At 37.4% G+C, this 23,063-nt stretch overlaps 1 protein-coding gene across 8 annotated transcripts in view; it reads right to left on the bottom strand.

The window, feature by feature from the left end:
• ADGRB3 (adhesion G protein-coupled receptor B3) overlaps window positions 1–23,063 on the bottom strand; it is a 643,293-nt gene that overhangs the window by 334,617 nt on the left and 285,613 nt on the right. For 7 of the 8 annotated variants that reach the window (XM_075063748.1, XM_075063744.1, XM_075063743.1 and 4 more), the window contains 3 exons: window positions 19,068–19,178; window positions 12,862–13,023; window positions 3,753–3,917 (listed from right to left, as the gene is read on the bottom strand). In XM_075063748.1, coding sequence (XP_074919849.1) covers window positions 3,753–3,917; window positions 12,862–13,023; window positions 19,068–19,178 — 438 coding nt within the window. The remainder of the gene's footprint in view (window positions 1–3,752; window positions 3,918–12,861; window positions 13,024–19,067; window positions 19,179–23,063) is intronic. The other variant, XM_075063750.1, reaches the window with a different exon arrangement.

The following is a 23,063-nucleotide window of genomic DNA, read 5'->3' as shown; positions in this document are numbered from 1 at the left end:
ACAGCATTTATTCTTTGTGCACATCATTACCCAATATGAATTCGTAAATTTAGCTGGCAATAGCCTGTTATTCACCGATTGTCCTTCTTTGAAAAGCTGGTCTTACAAGTACACTTATACCTACAAACAACACAACTGTAAATCAGTAACTAAAACTACACATCCTGACTTCAAGAGTCTGCATTTCACTTCTCCAAGATAGAGAAATCACATAAATAAAGCAGAGCTGGGATGGCAGCACAGTGTTTTAGAGGTTTGTAATTTCAACAGTTATAGAGGAAGCAGAATTCTTAAAAAAAATATTGAAAGTCAAATCACTAAGTTAAAACTAAATACATCTGTATCTTTCTTGTAAACCCCTTGGTGTTTAGAGAGCATGGCCCCTTTAAATCTTTTTCCTGAGGGAGGAATTGCTGATTGTTTCAGAAGAAGGAAGTGTTGTTTGTGGGAGGAGGAGCAGAGAGAGAGGGGAGAGAAACAGGGGTGTGTATCTGGAGCTCCTGAGAGAAGTGCTGCAGCAAGTAGGCCCTTTCTCCCTTGTGCTTGGTGTACCACCTTCATTTGCCCTTATTCCCTGCAGCAAACAGAAGCACGGGACTGTAAACTCATCTTCTGATACACCGTCAGATAGCTCCTTTGCAGAGAGCCAGGCATGATGATTCAGACTGTAGTACTGAATATTGTTCAAGCACATTATAGTTGCTGCTTAAGACAATAACTAACAATCAGCTGCTACTTTTAAATGTTATGTTGTTATGCCAGGAAAGGGCAAATTATCCACAGGGATGTAATCATGATAGGTAAGGTAAGGGTTAAATTTCTTTTACCTGTAAAGGGTGAACAAAGGGAACCAAACACCTGACCAGAGGACCAATCAGAGAACTGGACTTTTTAAAAGTCAGGGGCGGGAATTGTGTACTCTAGGTCTTTTGTTTCTCCCAGCTATGGAGGAAACAACTTTCCTGCTAACTCCTATTTCTTTCTAATTTCTCCTACAAAGTGTAAGTACAAAGGCAACAAGGCAAATAGGCTGTTATATGCTTTGTGTTGTATTTACATGTGTGTTGATGTGCTGGACTGGTTTAATTTGGCTATCTTTTAAATCAGACTGTTTATTCATATTTTCTTATAAGCAAGAGCCTGTATTGATCTCTTAATGCAGTAATATTGTTTTGTATTTTCTTTCTTTTTATATAAAGTTCTTTTTTAAAACCTGGCTGAGGTTTTTGGGGTTTCTCCGGTGAGGCTACAGGAAGGGGGGGTGGAAAATCTCTTTATATTAGCTTTACTAGATTTGAATGCATCGCCTCAGGGGGAGGGTGATTTCCCTCTTTGTTTTGCCTTCAAGGAGTTAAGTACTGCATCGCCCAGGCTCACCCAGGGAAAAGGGAGGGGGAAGCGGGGGAGCAGATAACGAGGAGACAAGGGGGAAGAGCTTGTTTTCCCGTTGAGATAGGGAGACCCAGGGGTTCTGGGTCTTGGGGGTCCCCCAGGGAAAGGTTGGGGTGACTCGGGGTAACTAGGAACCCTAAATAGTCCTAGTTGGTGGCAGCGAGATAAAATCCAAGCTGGGTATAAGCTTGGGGGGAGGTTCAGGTAAACACTCAGATGTTGAACTCTAAGTCCAGATTTGAGACAGACGTTTACCACACATGGTGGGTGAAATTCACTCCTGTACAGAGAGCCTGCAAAATTCCTATGCACCACATAAGCCCAACATAAACCCTGCTGTGACAGTTTAAATATTTTGGGGTGCAGGACGAGGCACATTCACAGAGGTGAATTTCACACTATACTACCATCTTCTCTACTCCTATTTGGTATTTCTCACTTCCTCAGTTTCAGTTGAGATTCATATATGATATTATGTACTTTTCTGGAGGCTCATGTAAATGTGCTAAGGTCGCATTCTTCCTGCTCACATATTGTTTGGCTCTCTTTGAAAGCAGAGGTGCAGACCCATGTGAATTTCACAGTGGTGATGAGAGCGTGTGTGTCTTCCAATAGGCCCAAGTTACAGGAAACAGAACGTGTGAAAAAACTGAACAGCTGGCAAAATTAAATAAATCACAAAGAAGAGGCACTTAAAATTGAAACTTGTCACAGGTCTGGTCCTCGGAGAATCTATTTTTCTAATTCTGTAGGGTCCTGATGCCCTAGTCTTTGTTTTCTCTCTTGTTCATTTGTTAAAGCAACAGTCTCAAAAGTTACCATTTTCAGAGTGGCAACATTTTGTTGAATTAACACAATGTTTTCTTCTCAATTTATTTTATTTATTTTTAAATTTTGCAAATAAACTTCAATTTTCACTGCCAAAAATATGGGGTGTGAAAATCAGATATTTCAAACCACTGCATAGAGCTAATGGACAAATGATGAACAGGATGTCTCCATAATATCTTGTCAAACCGAAGAAAAGCAAAATAAATGAATTTCCACACGTCTTGTGTTGGGAAACACCTATAGCTGTAGATTATAAAATGAGGTCAGAGCATAAAAGAGATATGTTGACTCCTAATTATCAGGCTACAGCTCAGGGGAATGGTAGCTGGCAAAGCTATGGCAGGCCGATGGAGAAAGCTGATGTATGTTATCTCTTAAGGGAAATGACTTTTCAACAAAACTTAGGCTTTAATGCAAACATCACCATCTTTTGATGGGATGTTTCCACGTATGGACATGTATGGGATATTGCTACCTGTCTCACTCTAGTCATGAAACCTTTCTCAAAGTCTGGATTCAGTGATTTACGTCTGTGGAGCAAGTTTATCCATGAGCACCATTGCACTGCATGCCACTCAAAACTTGTGACCAGAACTGTATGCACTACAGTGGCCCCATCCCTTTTCATATTTTTTTGGCAGAAGGCCCTAGGAGTAAACTGATTTAGAAAAAGCTTAAGAGAGAGTATTTGTAAAGCAAAACCTCGTGGAATTATTTAGATAATTTTGTCATTTCATTTACAGATATAACTTTTGTAAAGAGTAAAAATTCTAGTTAAAAATATCACAATCAATTCACAGACATTTTAAATTGCACAAAGGAAGTGACTTGTAATAAAGTCAGTTATTTTATTTTATTTCAGTGTGAAAGGCCAATTTAAAACCTATGCACCATTTAAGTGCTTAGGTTTTAAGTGAAATTAAAACTGTGCATAAATCTGTGCTGATCCTCTCTCTAATATAAAAAATTGGAAAGAAAATCTTAGTCTCCTACTATTTCTAAAATTGTGACATGTACTGTGTATAAATAAAAAGGCACTTGTTTATTATTATTATTATTATTATGACCACCTAGCAAGATATATTTAAAATATACGTGATGGACATTCAAAATGAACACACTTGGAATGTTTCCCCTTTCCCTACCTTTGGTATATTGCTTGTCTTCTTAGGTGTCCCTCCTGCATTGGGATCCCCTAGCACAGAATCCCACACCATGCAGAATCTGTTTGAAATCACTGGGATACAGGGCTCCTTGATAGCACAACCCAATCCAGGATGAGTTTACATTGTAAATTCTTTGAGAGAAGGACCTTGTCTTCCTGTGTGTCTGTACAGCATGTAGCACAACAGAGTTGCAATCCTGATTGCATCCTTTGGGTTCTACCACAACAGCAGATGATAACGAGTCCTACCTATAAGACTTTACTCACCAAACATTCAAGTGCATGATACATAATAATAAAGCTGGTCAGAAACGAGCTACACTAAATTACTGTAGCTGAGCAAATAGTTACTATACAAGCTCACCGGGGCAGAGAGCAATATTGCAAGGTTTATGTTGTGTTTCCGGTCCGTCACACGATCTTCCCCCGTACTGGGGAGGTATACATGACCTTGTTCTTGTTCTTTGGCCTCGACCACATGTGAATGAACACAAACTCCAAGGTGACCACTCCTCCCAAACTCCATGTACTGTAACAAAGCAAACAGGACACCGGTAACATAGAAGATTCAAAATAAAAACAACTACATTGTAAAAGGGACTATTTTGCCCAACAAGAGAAAAAAAACACAGTGTTTAGAAGTTTGCATCATTAGCATATACAGATTAGCTTTAGAAATTAAGTTCACTAAAATAACATCTTATTCTCCATATACTACATTGAGCTTTGCAATTTTATTTGCTCTTTTATAAATTAATCTAATCTCAATACATTTTTTTTCCTTTAGTTTAGAAGCATGGCCTACATTTTCAAAGTGAAAAGTGATTTTGGGTGCCCAGATAGAGACATTTTAAATGGGTCTGAGTTTTTTTGGACAGGTAGTCAGCACATGAAAAAATCAGATACATTTTGGGTGTTTCGAGACAGGTACTTAAAGCTAAGACAGCCAAAATCACTAGTCTCTTTTGAAAATACAGACCTATGTCATTTCTTAGTCTGGGACTCTGGTACTTTAAGGACCTAGTCTTGCAAGTATTATTCATTTCAATGGAACCATGACAGGATATGGTCCTAATGTTTTTCTTCAGGTTAACCTCAGTTTTGCATTATTTCCTAATATGACAATATATGGGGAATTATCAGATTTAATAGTGCATGCCCCTGTACATCAGAGTTTTGGACCAGATTATTTAAATTACTTTATGAGATTATATGATATAAATACATACACATAAATATTTTATATAAACAATGACTTCACAAAACAAATAAGGAATGTTATAGCAAGCATTCTTCCCTATTGTTTTCAATATAGAAGAAACTGACATACATCGTATCTTAGCCTATTATCTTTATATTGCATTTCTTTTTCAAAAAGAATCTGAGTCAAATTTACAGCTGATACCACATAAAAAGCACATTATAAATAATTCACAAAATTCTGTAAAAACTCAGTTCCAGGGGAATATAACCTCTTTAAAGAGAGAAGCCTTGCAAAGAATGTCTTAGTTATATTCTAGTTAATCTAAGAATATGTAGGATAAAATGCAATGAGCTAGCACCCATCCTGAGCAGCAAACTTGGTGTGTGTCACACACACCTCAGTTGTCTCTGCAGGGAATCCTCCCTAACTGACCATGGAGTGTCTGGGGAGATGGAGTGGTGTGCTACAGCCCCAACACATCCATGGCATGGCATGGCATGTCCTTATTTTCCCTTGAGCATTGCCTATAGGGAAACTCCATGGAGCTGGCTCTCTCCTGTCCAGGGATCGCAAATTCCTGCTCAGTTCCCCTAGTCAAAGCCTTTGTGTTCTTGTGCAGCAAAACCACATTGGTTGCACCACCAGGTGAATCTCAGTAGAGTGGAGACTGGATTTGCCCTGTTGGACATAATCATGAAATGATATGCAATGTCAATGGAAATTCTGCACGTGGAGAGCTTGAATTTCATTCTCTTAGGAATATAGCAAGGTGTCTTTTTAGAAGATATATTGAGATTGAAAGTTTTATAGATAACTTCAAAGAAGACAATTTCTGACAAGAAATGTCTAGCTTCATGTAAGTAGATATTTTACTTTTTTTCATCAACATGAGTTCCGTATTGCTGAAAGCTTATTGAGTTGGCCAGACACAAAAAGTCTGCAAAATACCATTATTATTTCACACCCTACATTTCAGGTTGCTAGCTTCATTAATTTTCTCATCTAAATATTACATCAATATGCATTGCATTAGCAGAAAAATAGGAGCATTCTAAGTGAATGTTAAATTGACAGATTTTAGTCTATTAATCTTAAAAACCTTGATTAACCTTGACAACTTAGTTAAATGATGAAACCTAAAGCTTCTGAAAATTAATAAGCTGATAAATATATTTTTGCCTAAGCCTTTATATTTCACCTGTCTACCACAGGCACTGTTCGTAAAGACATGTTATGATTCAACCACAGCATTTAAAGCACTTTTTCATTGGCAATGCATTACATTTTCAATCCAGACCTGACTCCAAGGATCAAAATTCTTTTGATCAGATGAACATGAGAAACCATTTGTCAGTTCAGGTTCTGGGCTGTTAAGAACAACAACAAGGGAAAAATTTCATTTGCTGCAGTTATAGTCGAACAAGAGGCTCATGCTGAAACAATGATCATTTCAAAGAGTACAAAACATATAAAGCCAATTCTTCCAGGTCAAGTCAAGAATAAATGGTAAATTTTCAGTACATTGCAAAAAATATTAAATGGGAAAGTTCTTGGTATTAAGTAGATATGGACTAAGAGAATGTTATTCAGTTCTGGATATACATTAGGGTTAGGGCTAATGTTTAGGCTTGGTAATCTTAGATTTGATGATGATAGTATATTGTAAATTGTCCCCAAAAGATTTCATTTCAAAATTGCAGAATTCTCATGAGCTGTTCTTCAAAGGTATTGCGTGAGCATCTGGAGCCAAAAATCTTATAAGACTGTTCTTGCAAAATGTTGACTGCAGCCAAACCATAACTTTAAAACAGTTTCCCTATGATTTGGAGTCTCACCAAGAGCCAGAAAAGTAGCTGAGTTTGGATCTTGGGGGTTCAAAGTTAAGCCAATCTTTTCTCTGTTTTGGTTTAGATCCATCTCCTATATTACAGAAACTGTGGGTTCAAAAGCAAGTCTTCCATGGTAAAACTGGATCCCTATAATCTTTCTTTATTGTATCCACCCCCCAGCCAAAATACAATCCAACAGTTCGCAGTGTCTTTTCTTCTATGCAGATGACATATGTAAATTTAACTAGAAGGTAATTAGTGAAGTTAGCGGAAAAGGCCCACAGCAACAACACACATTTTCCTCAGCTTAACATCATTAACAAAGTGCAAAGAACCCCAGCTAAAATGTGTGGAAAGCTTAAGGGCCGGATGAGCTATGTCAGTTTATACCAGCTGGGGATCTGGCCCTGAGACGAGTTAGTATTTTCTGTAATACAGTTGCAGTTGTGATATTCATTATCTGGGATCAAAAAAGATGTTCAAGTTATTGCAAACATTTCTGCCAAAAACACTGGTAGCAAAGCTAGTCTGCATCACTGCTTTCATTAATTATTGATGGGAAGAAAACTCTTTATTTTGGGAATATTACATAGTAGTTCTTATTAAACTTAAATATCAAATATTATTATTTTATGAAAGCTGTTAAAGCTGTTTTATAAAACCAGGCTGACAATGACTTCCCTTATTCTCACTCTGATGAAGGTTAAACAACATCAGTCAGAAAACTCACAGAAACTAATTATTGACAGGGTCAATGTTGACTTATGTGCGTATTTCCCCATGGATTGGCTGAGAAAGAGGTACCAGACATCAATCCAGGCTCTCCAAATCTTTCTGAACCAGTCTCTCATATTTCAAACTGTAAGTAATAGCCAGGCAAGGCGTGTTAGTTTTATTTTTGTTTTCTCAACTTGTAAATGTTCTTTTTTGCTGAGGGAATTTTACCTCTGTTTCCTGTAACTTTGAACCTATGGCTAGAGGGGATTCCTCTGGGCTATATGAATCTAATTACTCTGTAAAGTATTTTCCATCCTGATTTTACAGAGATGATTTTTACCTTTCTTTAATTAAAAGCTTTCTTTTTAAAAACCTGATTGATTTTCCCTTGTTTTGAGATCCAAGGGGATTGGATCAGGACTCACCAGGAATTGGTGGGGGAAAGGAGGGGAGATGGTTAATTTTTCCTTGTTTTAAGATCCAAGGGGATTGGATCAGGACTCACCAGGAATTGGTGGGGGAAAGGAGGGGAGATGGTTAAATTCTCCTTGTGTTATGATCCAAGAGGTTGGATCGGTATTCACCAGGAACTTGGTGAAAAAGCCTTTCTAGGCTACCCAGGGAGGGGAAGGTTTTGGGGGGAAAGAGGGTGTTCCAGACACTGAGGAATCTGGATGGTGGCAGTGAACCCAGATCTAAGCTGGCAGTTAAGCTTAGAAGTGTTTATGCAGGTCCCCACATCTGTACCCTAAAATTCAGAGTGGGGGAGGAACCCTGACAATGTGTATGGCACGGGGGAGTAGAGGGAAATACTATGCAATAAGTGGGAGCAGCAGAGAGTGTTGTGATGCTGGCTGAGTGGTCTAAGTGCAGTTCTGCACGTGCAAATTATTTCATTATTTTCGAATGCTCCTGATGACTCTCTGGAGTGCTGCTATACCCAAGTGTTTACAGAAAAATGAACTTTGGCCAAGTTTTCTACATTGTATACAAGCAGTCCCAACTTAGAGTATTTATGTAAATAAGGTGAACAGATGTTGTCCCTCTATAAGAAAATGAAAACAGAGATGACAGGAAGGCCAGCCATTGAAAATTACATGCTTCCAACAGTTCCCAAGAAATAGTATTGCTGACAGCCAGATCAGCGTTTGATAGTGTAGGCTGGCCATGTGTTCTTTCTGGCCCATCAGTCTGCAGGTATGGCATGGAAATTTCAAATGAATATTTTGAACAGATTCCTTCTAAAGGTTTTAGTTGCCCAACTGCATTTGGGAACAGAGCAATGATCAGTCTACTGGTCTTTTACCAGTTGGGAGTTAGTAAAAGATATACACAAATGCAGATCTGCTGAAGGATTCTGTGGAATCTACTGAAATTTCCACCAGGAAGTTTAGCTTTGTTATTAACTATCCAACAAGATGAAGTAAGTCTGTACTGCTGCAGGACTGAGTCCTGAGGCAGCCTAGCTCCAACCAAGAAGTTAGCCATTAAGCAGCTGGCATCAGACACACTGTTTTGGCTGGACCCTTGGTATCAAGACACCTGGTGAGCTAACTATCATTATATATATATATAGAGAGAGAGAGAGAGAGATACCTATCCCATAGAACTGGAAAGGCCCTGAAAGGTCATCAAGTCCAGCCTCCTGTGTTCACTAGCAGGACTAAGTACTGATTTTTCCCCAGATCCCTTAGTGGCCCCCCTCAAAGATTGAACCCACAACGCTGGGTTTAGCAGGCCAATGCTCAAACCACTGAGTTATCCCTCTCCCCCCTGATCAATATTTATAGGAGATGTATTATTGAAGACTATTATTTAATTATAAAAAATTAAAAAATAGTCACTTCATAAACTAATTAGTAAAGTTCTCTTTTCAATATTGGGAGTAACTACTATTCCATATGGTGTTGTTTCATTGCTAATAATAAACAGAAATGACATCCAACAGAGGGAAAAAACAGAAATCACTGGTCAAGTGGCTTTTCTAATAGTTGGAATACCCATGTTAAGGAACCAGTCTGTGGCCCAGCTCACCATCTGATAATAGTGGGATTAGTGTGTACCATTCTCAAAGCTCTCTCAAAGATTGTAGCATACTGTATTTGTAAATGCACTTTACTGATATCAGGGAGAAGGATTGGGGGATATAAAGAAATGGTGACTGAAAATGCACTGCCATCCTTGATCAGGAGATGAGCTGTTTTCTATATTATCTATTTCAAAGTCTAAGAGGGAGAGGGAGAGTCCATTCACTGAAGCTCATGGATAGGTGCTTGGGGCACATCCCAGGTACCTCACCTTGTATTACTTTTTTATTTTTTGGGAGGCAACATTTCTTATGAGGAAACATTGTTACATCTCTCAAAACTGGCCTATTTTCATGGATGACATTGTGCAATGAGCATTCCCCAGGAGACTGTGCATTTGTAGATTATAAAGCCAGAAGACAGTATTGTTAAAGTTTTGTATGTTTGTTGTGATCAGAGTGAACATGAGGCATCAGAGCTGTTAGCTGGCTATCCAGATAGTATTTTTGAGGATGCAAAAGCTTGTTCTAAATTATAGTATCAACTAACTGCTTGGAATGGATGGTAGAGTTGAATGGAATAGGAAACATAGGTCAGTACTTGTATATACAAGTTGGTGTTTGCTTTGGTTTTGTTTCCCTGTTCCCCTCTTTTTTGCTGGCCAACAAACTGTTTTGTCTTGCTTTAACCAGGGGTAACCCCGAAACAGGGGATATATTGAAGACAGAGGGTTTTTAAACAGACTAATAATTGTATGGCTATCTGAGCATTTCAAGAATCATTTTCAGGAAAAGTAAAGGTATAAGGCTCTGATCTTGCAAACTGCTGTTTTCAGCTGGACTCCGATAGCTATGTAGCGTGTCATTGGAATCAGTGGAGCTGTAGGTGCAGGGCTTTGACCATGTGGAGTATGTTTGCAGGAGTAGTCCTACAATAAATGTAAGTGAATTAGTCTAAAGAAAAGGTTTAAAAGGGGGGAGAGGTGGGAGCTCAAAACTGAAATGTAACATTTTGACCAACCTGAAACAAGAATGTTTTCAGTTAATTATTATTTTTAAGATTTTTGACTTTTCATCCCAGTTTCAGATAGGATTTTTTTTTCCAACTCTCAAAAATATTTGAGCAATGGGAAATCCATTTCCCATCTCATCTCTACAAACGATAGCTAGTGACAACTGGGAACTATTACCCATCATGGGTATCTGGATATAGGATGTCCTAATAATAAAGCTATGCCCAGAGCTGAAGTTCATACTCTTAGGCGAGAGGTGGGAAGCCTTGGCTACTCTGGAAAATGTTGTTGAGGAATTAGGTGGTCATTTTGTGTGTGTATTTTTTCACAGTGTGTTAAAATCACATTATTTAAGAATTATTGTTGTGCACTTGGATGATAAATTACTTGACTTTTGCATCACATGGTAATAATAGTGGGTTTTTTGGTTTGGTTTTTGAATGAGGAGGGTTTTAACTCTTCAGAAGAGAGACAACATATAAAGGTATCCTAGAAAATAACAAAACAGCTGCAGGGGGGTTACTCATTAGTTTTCAGGTAGTCCTGGAAGGACATATTTTGCTATCTTTAAATTAAGAGATGTTCTTACACAATGTATACCACCCTTTGTTCTTTAATGAGCTATCCTAATCTCTCCTGGAAATAATGGTGTCATAAACAGATAGTTAAGGGTTAATGCCTCTTTTACCTGTAAAGGGTTAAGAAGTTCACCTAGCCTAGCTGACAGCTGACCAGAGGAACCAATGGGGAACAAGATGTCTCAAAAGGAAGGAGGGAAGTTTCCTTTGTTTAGTCAGTTTCAGTTTCAGCCAGAGTGGAAAAAAAATCAAGGTATCAGAGTAGTAAGTTTTAGAAAGAGATAAATGGGTTTATGTTTATTTTCTTTGTAACTTGTCTTGGTACCATTAAGGGAATTATCAAATTTGGGTATTCTTGTGTGTATTAAGATTCTTTACCCCAGGGGACCATTCTTTGTGTTGAATCTGTTGTCTAGATGCGAGTAGCGGGGTATGCTAAGTCCCTCTCCCAGAGGGTTTTCTTTTACTTCTTTTTCATTAAGGTTACAAAGTCTTTTTCTTATATCTATTGATTTTCCCTTGTTTTTAGTGCAATCCAAGGGGGTGGATCTGAATCCACCAAGAGTTGGTGGGAGAAAGGAGGGGGGATGGTTAATTTCTCCTTGTTTTAAGATCCAAGGGGTTTGGATCTGTGTTCGCCAGGAAACTGGTGAAGTCTTTCAAGGCTACCTAGGGAGGGGAAGGTTTTGGGGGGAAAAGGGTGTTCCAGACACCGAGAAATCTGGATGGTGGCAGCAAGACCAGATCTAAGCTGGTAGTTAAGCTTAGAGCTTCTCATGCAGGTCCCCCACATCTGTACCCTAAAGTTCAGAGTAGGGAAGGAACAAATAGGTATTATTGTATGGACACATTTAAAATGGTCTATTCCATTCTTGCTTTGGGGTTCCTAGATCATAAAATATTAGGCAATTCATATGGAATTTTCTATCTAGAACATAGTGTAAAATTATGAAAGGTTGACAATAATTCTCATTAAATTAGTTGTTTACTGGATAAGCTGTTTTGTGCTTTTATAATGCCTTTCATCTCAAAAGTTCCCAAAACATTTTATAAATTGATATACAAACTGTATAGGAATAACCACATTGACATGTCCCCTCCACTAGGGTGAAACTGCAAGTCTTTAATGCAAGATAACTGTAGGAGACTGAGTCTACAAATCATTATCCAGTTATGTATGCTCTGTGACTGGATCTCTCCCACCTCCCTACTTGGAAAGGAAAAATCAATTGCCTTTCCTCATAATCTGCAGACAGTTCTCTGTAGTCCTGGACTCCTGTGTTGCAGGAAGGTTAGAGAATTCATGTACCTGGAGGGAAGCACATAAGTCTTCGACTGCAAAGATTTCATAGAAAAAGTAATATAGTCTATTCTATAGTTCTATTATTTTTCTGCTGCATCCCTTACAAGACAGACCCCAAAGGCAATGACAGCCCATAGAGCATGAGAATTACTGCAGCAAGTCCAGAATTGTAGTGGGAAGCATAGGACTTCTATCCAGATGGCCATGTACTCATGGAGTCAGGGGGAATTGCTGGCCAGATTCTTGGTTTTTTTTCCCCCTGTGATGGGCAAATCTTACCGCTCCTAGACAGAAGACTGTAGAGGAAATTCCACAAGGGGCATTCTCATGATCTCATGAATGATTCTCATCATTCAGGCCATATCAAACTAAATGGTTAAACAAATGCAGTGTCTGATGACATGTTAGCTTCACCAGCACTGCTTATCAATGGAGTTTTTACATCTGTTTAGTGTGTTGATGATCAGGATTTCTTCCCCTAAAAGTACAATCTGTATTGTGCCTTCCCCCCACCTTTATCTACAACACAGAAAACCTATGAGCAAAAAGGATGAAACAAGAATTTTTTTTTTAATCTGGAACTGACAGGAAAAAAATATTCTTCTTCAGTTCCTTGGCTTCTCTGAAACAGGAAATAATCACTTAGAAAATAAAAGTTCACAGATGAATAAGAAGTACAATTTCCATTCTAATTAAAGTGCTTCTATGCAATTCATGTTTAAAGAAAAAGGTATCGTTTGAAATTCTTAGCATTATACAGTTCAATAACATCCACAATTTTATTGATTGGCTGCTAACACTACCTGGACAGAGGGCAGTGTTATTGCAAACCCTTGATTCTCTTAAAGGGCCGCTGCAGTGTGTCCCGTAAGGTGATACACAAGTTCTGGTTCGCACCTGCGACCCTTGACCACAAGTAACTGAACATGTGCTCCATTGGGCCCACTCTTCAACACCAGATTCACCTGTATTCAAGACAACAAACAAACATGAATACTGTCATGAGTATTAATAAAGATTTTTGTTTGCCAAAGTTTATTATGGCATGCAGGTATAATTTAAAGACAATAAACCAAACTAAAATAAACTTAAAAGTTAATGGAAAGAAAGAAGCTTTGAAAAATGTTCAATGACTAGAAAACAAATACACTTAAAAGCTGGAGAAAAACCAACTTGACCACATGGCATCATTTACAGCTTCCTTAGAACTACTGTCCTTCAACATTCCAGAAACAACACTGCCCTTGGCACGCCAAAACCACAGAAAAAGTCTAGTTTTTCATAGCTAAAAATGATTTATTTTTGACTGATTATATTTAGCAGTCCAAAATGAAGGCTTGATGATAGTTTTTAAGGAATGATGACAGCAAAGTCAAATTTTAAAAACAAAACAAAACAAAAGTATTGAACTCCCTTTGGGTGAGAGAAGCATTTGAGAGAAGATTCCTGACCCTCTGATTTTACCTATAAACAAAAAAGAATCTTTCAGAACTTTACTGTAGCTACGCAGACTATTAAGCTGAATGGTGGGCTAAGAACTTTGATTTAATATTTCATCATAGTTCTTCATTACTAGACTTTGATATGGGGATGAGCTAAACTGTTTGCAGGTTTAGACACTGTTAACTGCATACAGTAATAACAGCTATTTTCAATGGAGTTATATAGTCAGATCTTAATTGAACAAATAATTGATAGTGAATAACTTAGCCAACAAATATATCTGCTATTTCTGCTCACAGAATATGTTTAAGGAATTGCAATATCTTCAAATGCATTTGTTATTTAAAAATATCTGACTTTTTTTTATTCTATGGATTATCACCGAAAGCAAGATTCTCCTACTCTTTCTCATAATGTGTACTATCTTAGTCTTTGAGCAATCATACTGAAATGAATAGGATTACTTAGCACAAGGTACTACCCAATATTGGTGACAAAATCGGGTCTGATTTGTGAAGATTTGCTATTTGAGCTGAGTCAGTTCATTGTTAGAGATGAAATCTGCTACATGGTATTACTTCTGTTCCCTGACCTGATGCATGCAGAAACATTCTGATGTGACTACTTGGGCAAGGGTGTTTAAAATTCATTTTCACTTGTGTGTCTGAAATTCTTTATCTGAAGGCATTCATGCTAGGAAAGTACAGAAGGGGTATGAACCTGGCTGAAGCAAATTCATTGAACAATCTCTGTAAGTAATCATGGAATCGTATTCACCTAGCTTCATTACAGTCACTGTAAAATATAGTGCCATGGGCCTTATCAGGCCATTGATTTTAAACCTAAGTCCCTTCTGAAACAAACTGGAACTTATATTTAAAAATCAGTGTCATTCTATGATCTTTTATCTTGAAGTAATTATTAAAAATTAAAAATCCTGTTTGCATCCCTGTATCTTTATCTATTCTTCCAAGGTTTTGCCCACAGCAGCAATCACGAAAACTCTGCAGCCAGGAGGACTCAGATAGCGTCTTCCTCAAGTACTGTAAATACCATATAGTGATTTGTCCAGAAACCATGCTCTTCTAGCAGGGTATCCGGCCTGCCCCTTTCTCTCCACAAAGCAAGCCCATCACTTTTGCCGCATGTCTGGTCTCCATTACTCCATTAAACAGGAATTGTAAGGATATTCAAAGCCTCCCAGAAACCAAACACAGCACAAGGTGCCACTTATTCAGTATCAAGCCAGAACACTTTATAATTAAAACATACAAATCCTCTAGCCTTTCATAAAATTGTAGAACATTGCAAAAACATCTATGAGCAATGACAATTGGTTAAGGTTTATTAAGGTGTGAAAGCTTGCAAAATGTGAATCTTGCAAGCTTTACACTCATTTATTACAAGGATCAAGTAGAAAATTAAGCATTTTATTGTTTAATAATCTGTCGTGTGTCAATTATGATTTTGATTAGGCTGTTACATGACTTGCGTTGAGATCAGAGGAAGTAATGTAGTAGGTATGATTATTCTATAAGCAACCAGTAACTGTAATAGTTAGTATTATACAATATACACTATAGTCCCTGTGAAGAATGTAATAAAAGAACTTATTGTAGTAGCATCTGCACTTCTATTCCAGGCAAATCCTTCATTTTAGTTTCTTTCTTTTCCTACAGCTTTGACACTTGACTTTGTAAAAGTGGTTTAGATGAAAGGTCAAACAGCACAAAATGTCAAAGCAATGCTTCTCAATTTGTTCCTCATTATGTAAAACAGTCTTATATAGTGAATGCAAATTACCCATTATCCCACACAGACCTGGTGACAGTGCACTGCTATTAAAATGCAGAATGCAGTATTAAAAATTAAAACTATTAGCTAACTTATACAGGAAAAAAGTTGTTTTTAACCGTCACAATGTAATGGACAAAAGTAGTAGCTTAGTATTAAGGAATGTGATTGTATTTAGTGAGTTTTAAGATGAAAAGTGCTTTCTGAAAGCGTTGAAGAATCTATGTACCATACAACAATATATCTTGGCTCCCAATCCAGAAAACACTTAAGCATGTGCTGAATTTTAAGCATGTGAGTAGTCCCTTTGAAGGTAATGGGACTACTTAGATGTTCAGAGTTTTGCACATGCCTAAGTGCTTGTTGGATCGAAGCCCTAAGAAAGAACATGACATTTCATGCACAAGGAGATTTGTGAGATTAGGAAATGTAAAGAACAGATTTGTCTCACAGAAATATTCCATTCCTTTTGCAGAATCATATTACTTTTTACTAATCCTTGCTGAAAGAAACATGATATATTTGATAATATTTTTCGGGGGGGGAGATACATTATGTAATTGCTAGCAACATATGTGCTCTATATTATCAAATATATTAAAAGTTTTCTAGATTAAGCCTAGGTTTTGACTCTCAGATTGCACTTCTTGATTTTTTGTTTGTTTTCCTTCTGAATATTACAAAAAAGAACTATGCTTTGTTTTCTTTTTAGCTGTTACTTTCTACCTACCATGTTAAACCTATGATCTCAGATTAAGTGGTAACAAACTAACAATCCTTCCTTTTCCTGAGTTGCTAGACATGTAGGAGAAAATTCTGTCTGGAATGTCTCATTGATCTGTGAAACACTTACCTGCATTTATATATTCTAAGTCCCATAACATCTAAACAAAGTATAATTTCAGGAACACAAAAATAACAAATATAAGATAATTAAATTATGAAATTATTTATTTGATTTTTTTTATGTTGTACAAAGATACACATACAAACACTTTCTTTTAGTACTGAATATTAGGCCTGACAATCTACTGATGTCAAAAGGATTGGATCCAGTCTTCTCAAAACAGTATTGAACATTTCTCATATTTTTCCAGCACTATATGCATTTCCTAGAATGCAATTTGTACTTGTGCTGTGTCTTTGCCCTTTCATTGCATGAAAATGGTATGCTTACAGTTTAACAATAGTTATTTTCCATTATTCTTTATTAGATAAAAAAAATTAAACAGACTAAAATAACAAGAAATTATATAAACCGAAAGAAATCTATATGATTTCCATTTTCAAAACTCCACTAGTTTTCTTAGTGTATGAGTAAATCTATGAAGTATGTTAGAAAATCCCTGTGGTTCTGTTTAAGAAGATATCACATTAGTTTTATCACAAGAAAATAAATATATTACAGTGAAAAGATGAAATGATCACCTCAAAGGAAAATCAAAATGAAAAGATGAAAATTAGTAACACTGTTCTAAAAAAGAACACAGTATTATTTAAAATAAATTCTCTACGGTATGCAAAAGATATGTCCATAGAATTAGGTATGTGAATTTGTATGCTCTGCACACGCATCTCACATGCTTTCAAAACAGGAACTTAGAAACCAAGACTGTATAATTCTGAACTTTCATATCCCACTTCGTTGTCACCATATTTCCAGGGTATAGGGTATTGGTAGTCCATCTGAAATGCTGTTCTCTAAAAACCATAGAAAATGCACTGCAAATGGATGTATAGTTACTGTCAGGTCCGGCTCCAGGCACCAGCATTCCAAGCTGGTGCTTGGGGAGGCAATCTACAAGGGGCAGCACTCCCCCTTGTTTTGCCCCCAAGCAGCACACTGAATTGCTGCCGCAGGCGGCAGGGGCAGTCCGTGTGCCCTTAGGGCAGCAGGCGTGTTTCCATGGCGGCTTCAGCTAAACATAGAAGCTGCCGCTGAATTGCTGCCGCTGCGGAAACCCGCCTGCAGCCCTAAGGCCACATGGACTGCCCTGCTGCCCGCGGAGGCAATTCGGCATGCTACTTGGGGCGGCGAAAACTGTAGAGCCGGCCCTGGTTACTGTTCAGTAATAGGTTTACAGTTAATTTATATAAAAAGCTAAAACAGATTCTGAATTTTTTTAAGGTAATTATAAGAAATCAAGAAACAGCATTAATTCAAAAGGATTAGTCTAAGTAATAAGAAACTGACATCATCAGTCTGAAATAAATATGTAAGTAATAAGCTCCCCTTGTGCCTAAACAAAAACTGTATGAAACTGAGGAACTTCTGAGATAATTTCTCCATTTATGTCTGACATATAACTGCAGACATTTTCCAGTATTGTCGATTGGGTTCATGCATAAAAGCAGTCCCAGGTACTGGTGGGAGGTCAGCACTTCTTGTCTTCTAAAATCTTTATAAAATGGATCACTATTGATTTTTATACATTTATGTTTACATTACTTACTATATGACTTCTGAAAATCTGTTAAAAGTGTAAAGCACTCTATATCTAAGAAAGTCAACATGCAACTGAACTAAATTCAATTATAGCTCATTAACTAAAATGAATATTAAACTTGAAGCATTATGTAAGAAAGATACAGACAGTCTTCTAGGTTAGTATCTATGGAATACAGTGTAAATTGTTTCAAATCCATACAAAGCTTATGTGGCATAAGGTTTCTGATACAGTAATTTATTAGAATGCAATAAAGTGGGCACATCAAAGAGTCAGCATATACCAACTGTTACAACACAGTGGTATCTGAGAGGCACTGTTATTATCCTATAATTAGAACAGGACAGGACTTTAGTATCTTAGGACCTGATCCAACCTTTACTGAAGTCTATGGGAGATTTTCTTTTGACCTCAAAGAGAGCTGGATTGGATCCATAGATACTATTGCGTGTTAATTGTTGGTAAATGCTGACTTTTTAGAGACAAGAGCAGGGTGTAGATTCTTTATGTAATATTTTGGTATCTTTATCCAAAGATGGTGCAGTAGTTAAAATAAATTTGAAAAATATACCTCTACCTCGATATAAAGCTGTCGTCAGGAGCCAAAAAATCTTACTGCGTTATAGGCGAAACAGTGTTATATTGAACTTGCTTTGATCTACCGGAGTGTGCAGCCCCGCCCCCCCAGAGTGCAGCTTTTCCGCGTTATATCCAAATTCGTGTTATATCGCTTTGCATTATATCAGGGTAGAGATGTATGGCTTAGATGTAAAACTGTTAGATACTTTGCACATCGAATTCATACCTATTTAGCAATTACGAATCCGGAATCTAGAGAATATTGTATTATGTTGGGGCAAGGACACTAAGTGCTGAATACATGCACATTAAAATCTCCTAATAATTAATTAATATGATAAATGCCCAAAGCAGGGATTAGATTTCAGTTGTTCTATTTATATTAAAATTCTAACACACTTCCTTAACATTGTTTTTTTAAAACGTTGCTATATGGTCACTGTAAACTACAGTTAATCTCAAAACTGGACTAAGTCTTTCATGTGTAAGCCTGCTTTAATTATTAATAAACTCATGTTCATATTAAATCATTCAGTATCCACATTCACAGTGCATGTTTTTTATATGGTCTACCTAATTCTCAGCTACTTTATTTATGGACTTTAACTGGTGGAAAAATAAATGAATAAATGGTTCAAAAATATCAGCTTAGAAAACTGACAGGTATACAGTAAAAGATTATGGAACATGCAGTGGCTTTGCTAAAATTAACAACAGTAAATAGAAAAATGTAACTAATGTATTACCAGTTTGTGCCATAAATTTAGCAGCATCAGCTTGTTCCTGAGGGACCCTTTTTTCATGAACAGATCGAGGTCGCTGACTTTTAATTGTATGATCTCCCATCATTCCAAATTCTAAAGACAGAATAAAGGTTTATGAAAGCTTGTGTGCAGACATTTCTCAAAGGTACATACTGTCTCATGCAATATGTTCCTAAACATACCTGAACATTGCTGGTAAAGTTCAAATGACCATGGCAATTACCAGCTTATTTTGCTATACTCATCTTTTAAAAACTATACTTAAATTCACGTTTGCAAAACTTTTAACATGACTTTATTTGTAAGAAACAATAAAAACATTCAATGTAGTGATACTTGTACTATAATTCAGCTGCATGTTACAAGGCAAAAACAATTATTCAAATGGAGACATTATATTCTATTTTAAATCAGTGCAAACCACACCAGAAAATTACCACCACAATCTTAATTTTTGCTGTTCTGTGACACAGCCCAGTTCCTTGTGCAGAAAGCTCCCATTCCTGCACTCATCCTTCAGACTGATGGATTGGCAAGCAGCTTTCTATGAGAATGGTGCCAATGCCACATAATAAAATGGCCACAAACTACTTATTATACAGACTTCAACAACAGTCGTATTTGTTCCCTTCATTGCTTTGGAAAACACTCTAGGGGTATGCCTACACTGCAGCTAGGAGCATGCCTCCCAGCACAGGTAAACAGATACACGCCAGTACCGCTCCAGCTAGCACACTCAAAATAGCAGTGTGGACACGGTGGCCCAGGCTAGCCACCTGAAGATAGACTCCAGGAGCCAGGCAGGCTTGTACTCTGGCAGCTAGCCTGTCCTGCCACCCATATTGCAACATCTGCACTGCTATTTTGAGTGCACTTGATTGTGGTAGGCAGTGGGCTAGATCTACTCCAGTCAGAGTGAGTCTACCTGGCTCTGAAGCACGTTTCCAGTTGCAGTGTAGACATACCCTGTGAGGTCTAGAGCTATATTTTGCCATCAATTTTTAAACAGAACTCCCTATTTATTTCAAAGGGGATATCTGCATAACAATCAGTGGAATAACATGGGCTTCAGTGCTGAAGCCAACAGTTCTTGATTTTTAATCCCAGTGCTTCCACTAGTACCCTCTCTAGCTTTGGACAAATTCATTCATCCAGTGCTCCCTCTGTGATTGCATGTGCCTGTAAGTGATATTTCTGCCTCTGGAGCATGTCCCCCTCTTTTCATCCAGGTGTATAGAAAAGCCTTCTGCTCTCAGATGCTCTACACTCAAGCCCAGTGGGGGTTGGGAGGCAAGGGGCATAGGCAGGTGATCCATGAGGCAAGAAGGCAATTCTCTCTACTGAAATGTGAGAATGTGTATGAAACTCTGGAAGTTTAAAAATTCAGAGTTGCTTCTCTGAAGGCAGGTTACTTGCAGAGAGAGAACAGAAACCTAAGTCTCTTCATCTATAAAATGGAGGAGATGATAATACTTACTTTCCAGCCCCAAAAGGTGTGGGTGAGGCTTTTACAGTGTTAATGTCTGTAAAACACCACATATGAGCTAAATGCTATTATAAAACAGATTATTTCACTGTAATTTAAAAAAAAATCTCATTCTCATACCAAGACTGTCTCAATTTATAGTGTTAGGAAAATATTAATAAATCACAATCATACAATTTCAACAGCCAATCAATAGAGAGGATGGGTATTTTTTGGCCTTTTCTAATAATTGTCAAGATAGCATTTCAAAATCAGTATTTGTCTCTGTAAATATTCTTTGATTAGCTTCTTTTAAATTAAAAATGTAACTATTCATTTGAGATTAACAGCATATTTTACATTCTAAAGTGAATATTTGAAACATATAATTAATAAAATATTCTGTGAATTATATATGATATGCTAAAAGCCAGAAATATTTATTACAGATAATTAAATTATTTAACATATATTTTAAATTCCCCCCAATTTAAGGAAGGGCACCTTGATCATTCACTTTGTGATTTTATATTTTCTAATATAAATTAACAATGGGATCTTTATTAACACAATTTGGGGAGATGTAGTCTGGATGCCCATTTGAACTGAAATAAACAGTGTGATCTGAAGATTATCTGGAGAGAGATATTTGCTTCTTGAGCACCACCCCATCTATTGAGCGATACTGGCACCAGGCTTGCAGAATGCTGCTTACCCATCTTTCAACCCACCAAATGAGTGCAACAATGGGAATCCTTTGCAAGAAGAAAGCATTCCAGAGGCATACAGGGAAATGGTAATGCTTTGACCTCAGACCTTCAAAATGTTGAGCACCATTCAGAGTTGCAAGTACAGATTTTTCAGCACCTCCAGGACTAGTTGCTCAGCATCTAGCAGAATTAAGCCCTAATGAAGAGATCAGAGAACTTTAAGGAGAACAGGCTTCAGTTTTGTCTTTGTTACACCAGCACTACACTAGTATAACTGCATTCATGTCAATGGAGATATTCATGGCCAGGAATGGCAACAGAGAAAAAAACACTTTATACAGATGGGAGTCATCTAATTTTATCCAAACCTCTCTCTTTTTCCCCAATAAACAGCAAACTTTCCTTTTAATTTACAGATGAATGCACATTAGCTAATTTTTAACTTGTCTATCCACAGTACATTGTGTATTTATAGTGCGCCAGTCATGCTCAGTAGTATCTCTTGTAACAAATATACAATATTTTCTGTATATATTTTGTCAAATATACCACAAGACTTATGTAGTCCTCTTATTTTGCCTATTTAGTTGAGGTACTTAACCACATACTGCACATGAACAGCATACGGAGCGAGCTTTGCAAGCTGCAAACTCCTGGCCCACGAGGTGAGGACTTGTGTCACTTATAACTTCCTGTGTGTTCATAAAAGTCCCCTTCCACTCACTAGCATTGTTGTCTTGCACACTTGGGCTGGGTCTGCATGGCAGCATGGTTTACCCAAATAACATGGGATCCTGGAGATGTAGCAGGCTCAGCAAGGATAGCAAAGTTTAGCTAAACCTGAATCACCCCTGTTAGAAAGCCATAGGTGGTGAAACTACTTTCTCCCAATAGAGGAGCACTCTGTTGTTTGTCTGCAGGATCAGACTTTTAGGGGAGCATGGAGTGGTATATTTGAAGTCTTGTGTCAATAACAGTGTTCTCAGTTTAGTTGGTGTTGGTTCTGCTCTGAGCAGGGAGTTGGACTGGATGGCTTCCTGAGGTCCCTTCCAACCCTGATATTCTATGATTCTATGATTCTATGAAGTGTATTGTACTAGTATCAATGAGAACTTAAAAGGCAACAATTGCCTCACTAAAACTGAGATTTCTCATAAGAAAATCAGGGACAAGTACATTTTCTTAATGGGATCCAAAGTGTTTATGTGTATATCTGTATATATCTGAAATGTCTATGTATATATTACAATCATGTATTTTAAATAAGAGCTTGTTAAACATTTTGTTTTGCCAAAAGCTCCCCTGGAAGTACAAAAAAAATACTAACTAAAATAACATGGTTTCCCTTTATTTCTAGTTCCCATCTAATTATAAGTATATAACTTTTAATACTTTCTGTGTTGCTAAAATATTAGCAAATCTCACCTTAGCTTGAAGGAGCTGTTTGTGGGGAAATGGGAATAGTGATAGAGTAGTACCACATTGCTAGACATTGTCTGGCACAGAGGTATCCTACAGTTACAGGCTGAGATGGTTCCACACAGAATACGGCAATATGTTTCCAGTGCTTTTAATTGCGTTTCTGAGCAAGGGAAGTTTGCTCACTTTTGCTGTTCTTGGCTAAGTTTTGTTGCTATGCGGGAACATATGTCTCCTAGCCCAGAGACCATGAATCCTTGGGGATATAGGTTTCTGACAAGCTCTTCAACTGGATATACCTCCTAATGTTCTCGAGTGTAATGGAGAGATCCTTTCCTGCTCTGACCATATGTCATAATTTATTAATGTGAATTAAAATACTGC

Source organism: Chelonoidis abingdonii, chromosome 3 (assembly GCF_003597395.2).
Source record: "Chelonoidis abingdonii isolate Lonesome George chromosome 3, CheloAbing_2.0, whole genome shotgun sequence".
In the NCBI taxonomy this organism is placed as follows: Eukaryota; Metazoa; Chordata; order Testudines; family Testudinidae; genus Chelonoidis; species Chelonoidis abingdonii.
Note: the sequence above shows the minus strand (reverse complement) of the source record. Positions and strands in the feature narration are given on the sequence as shown.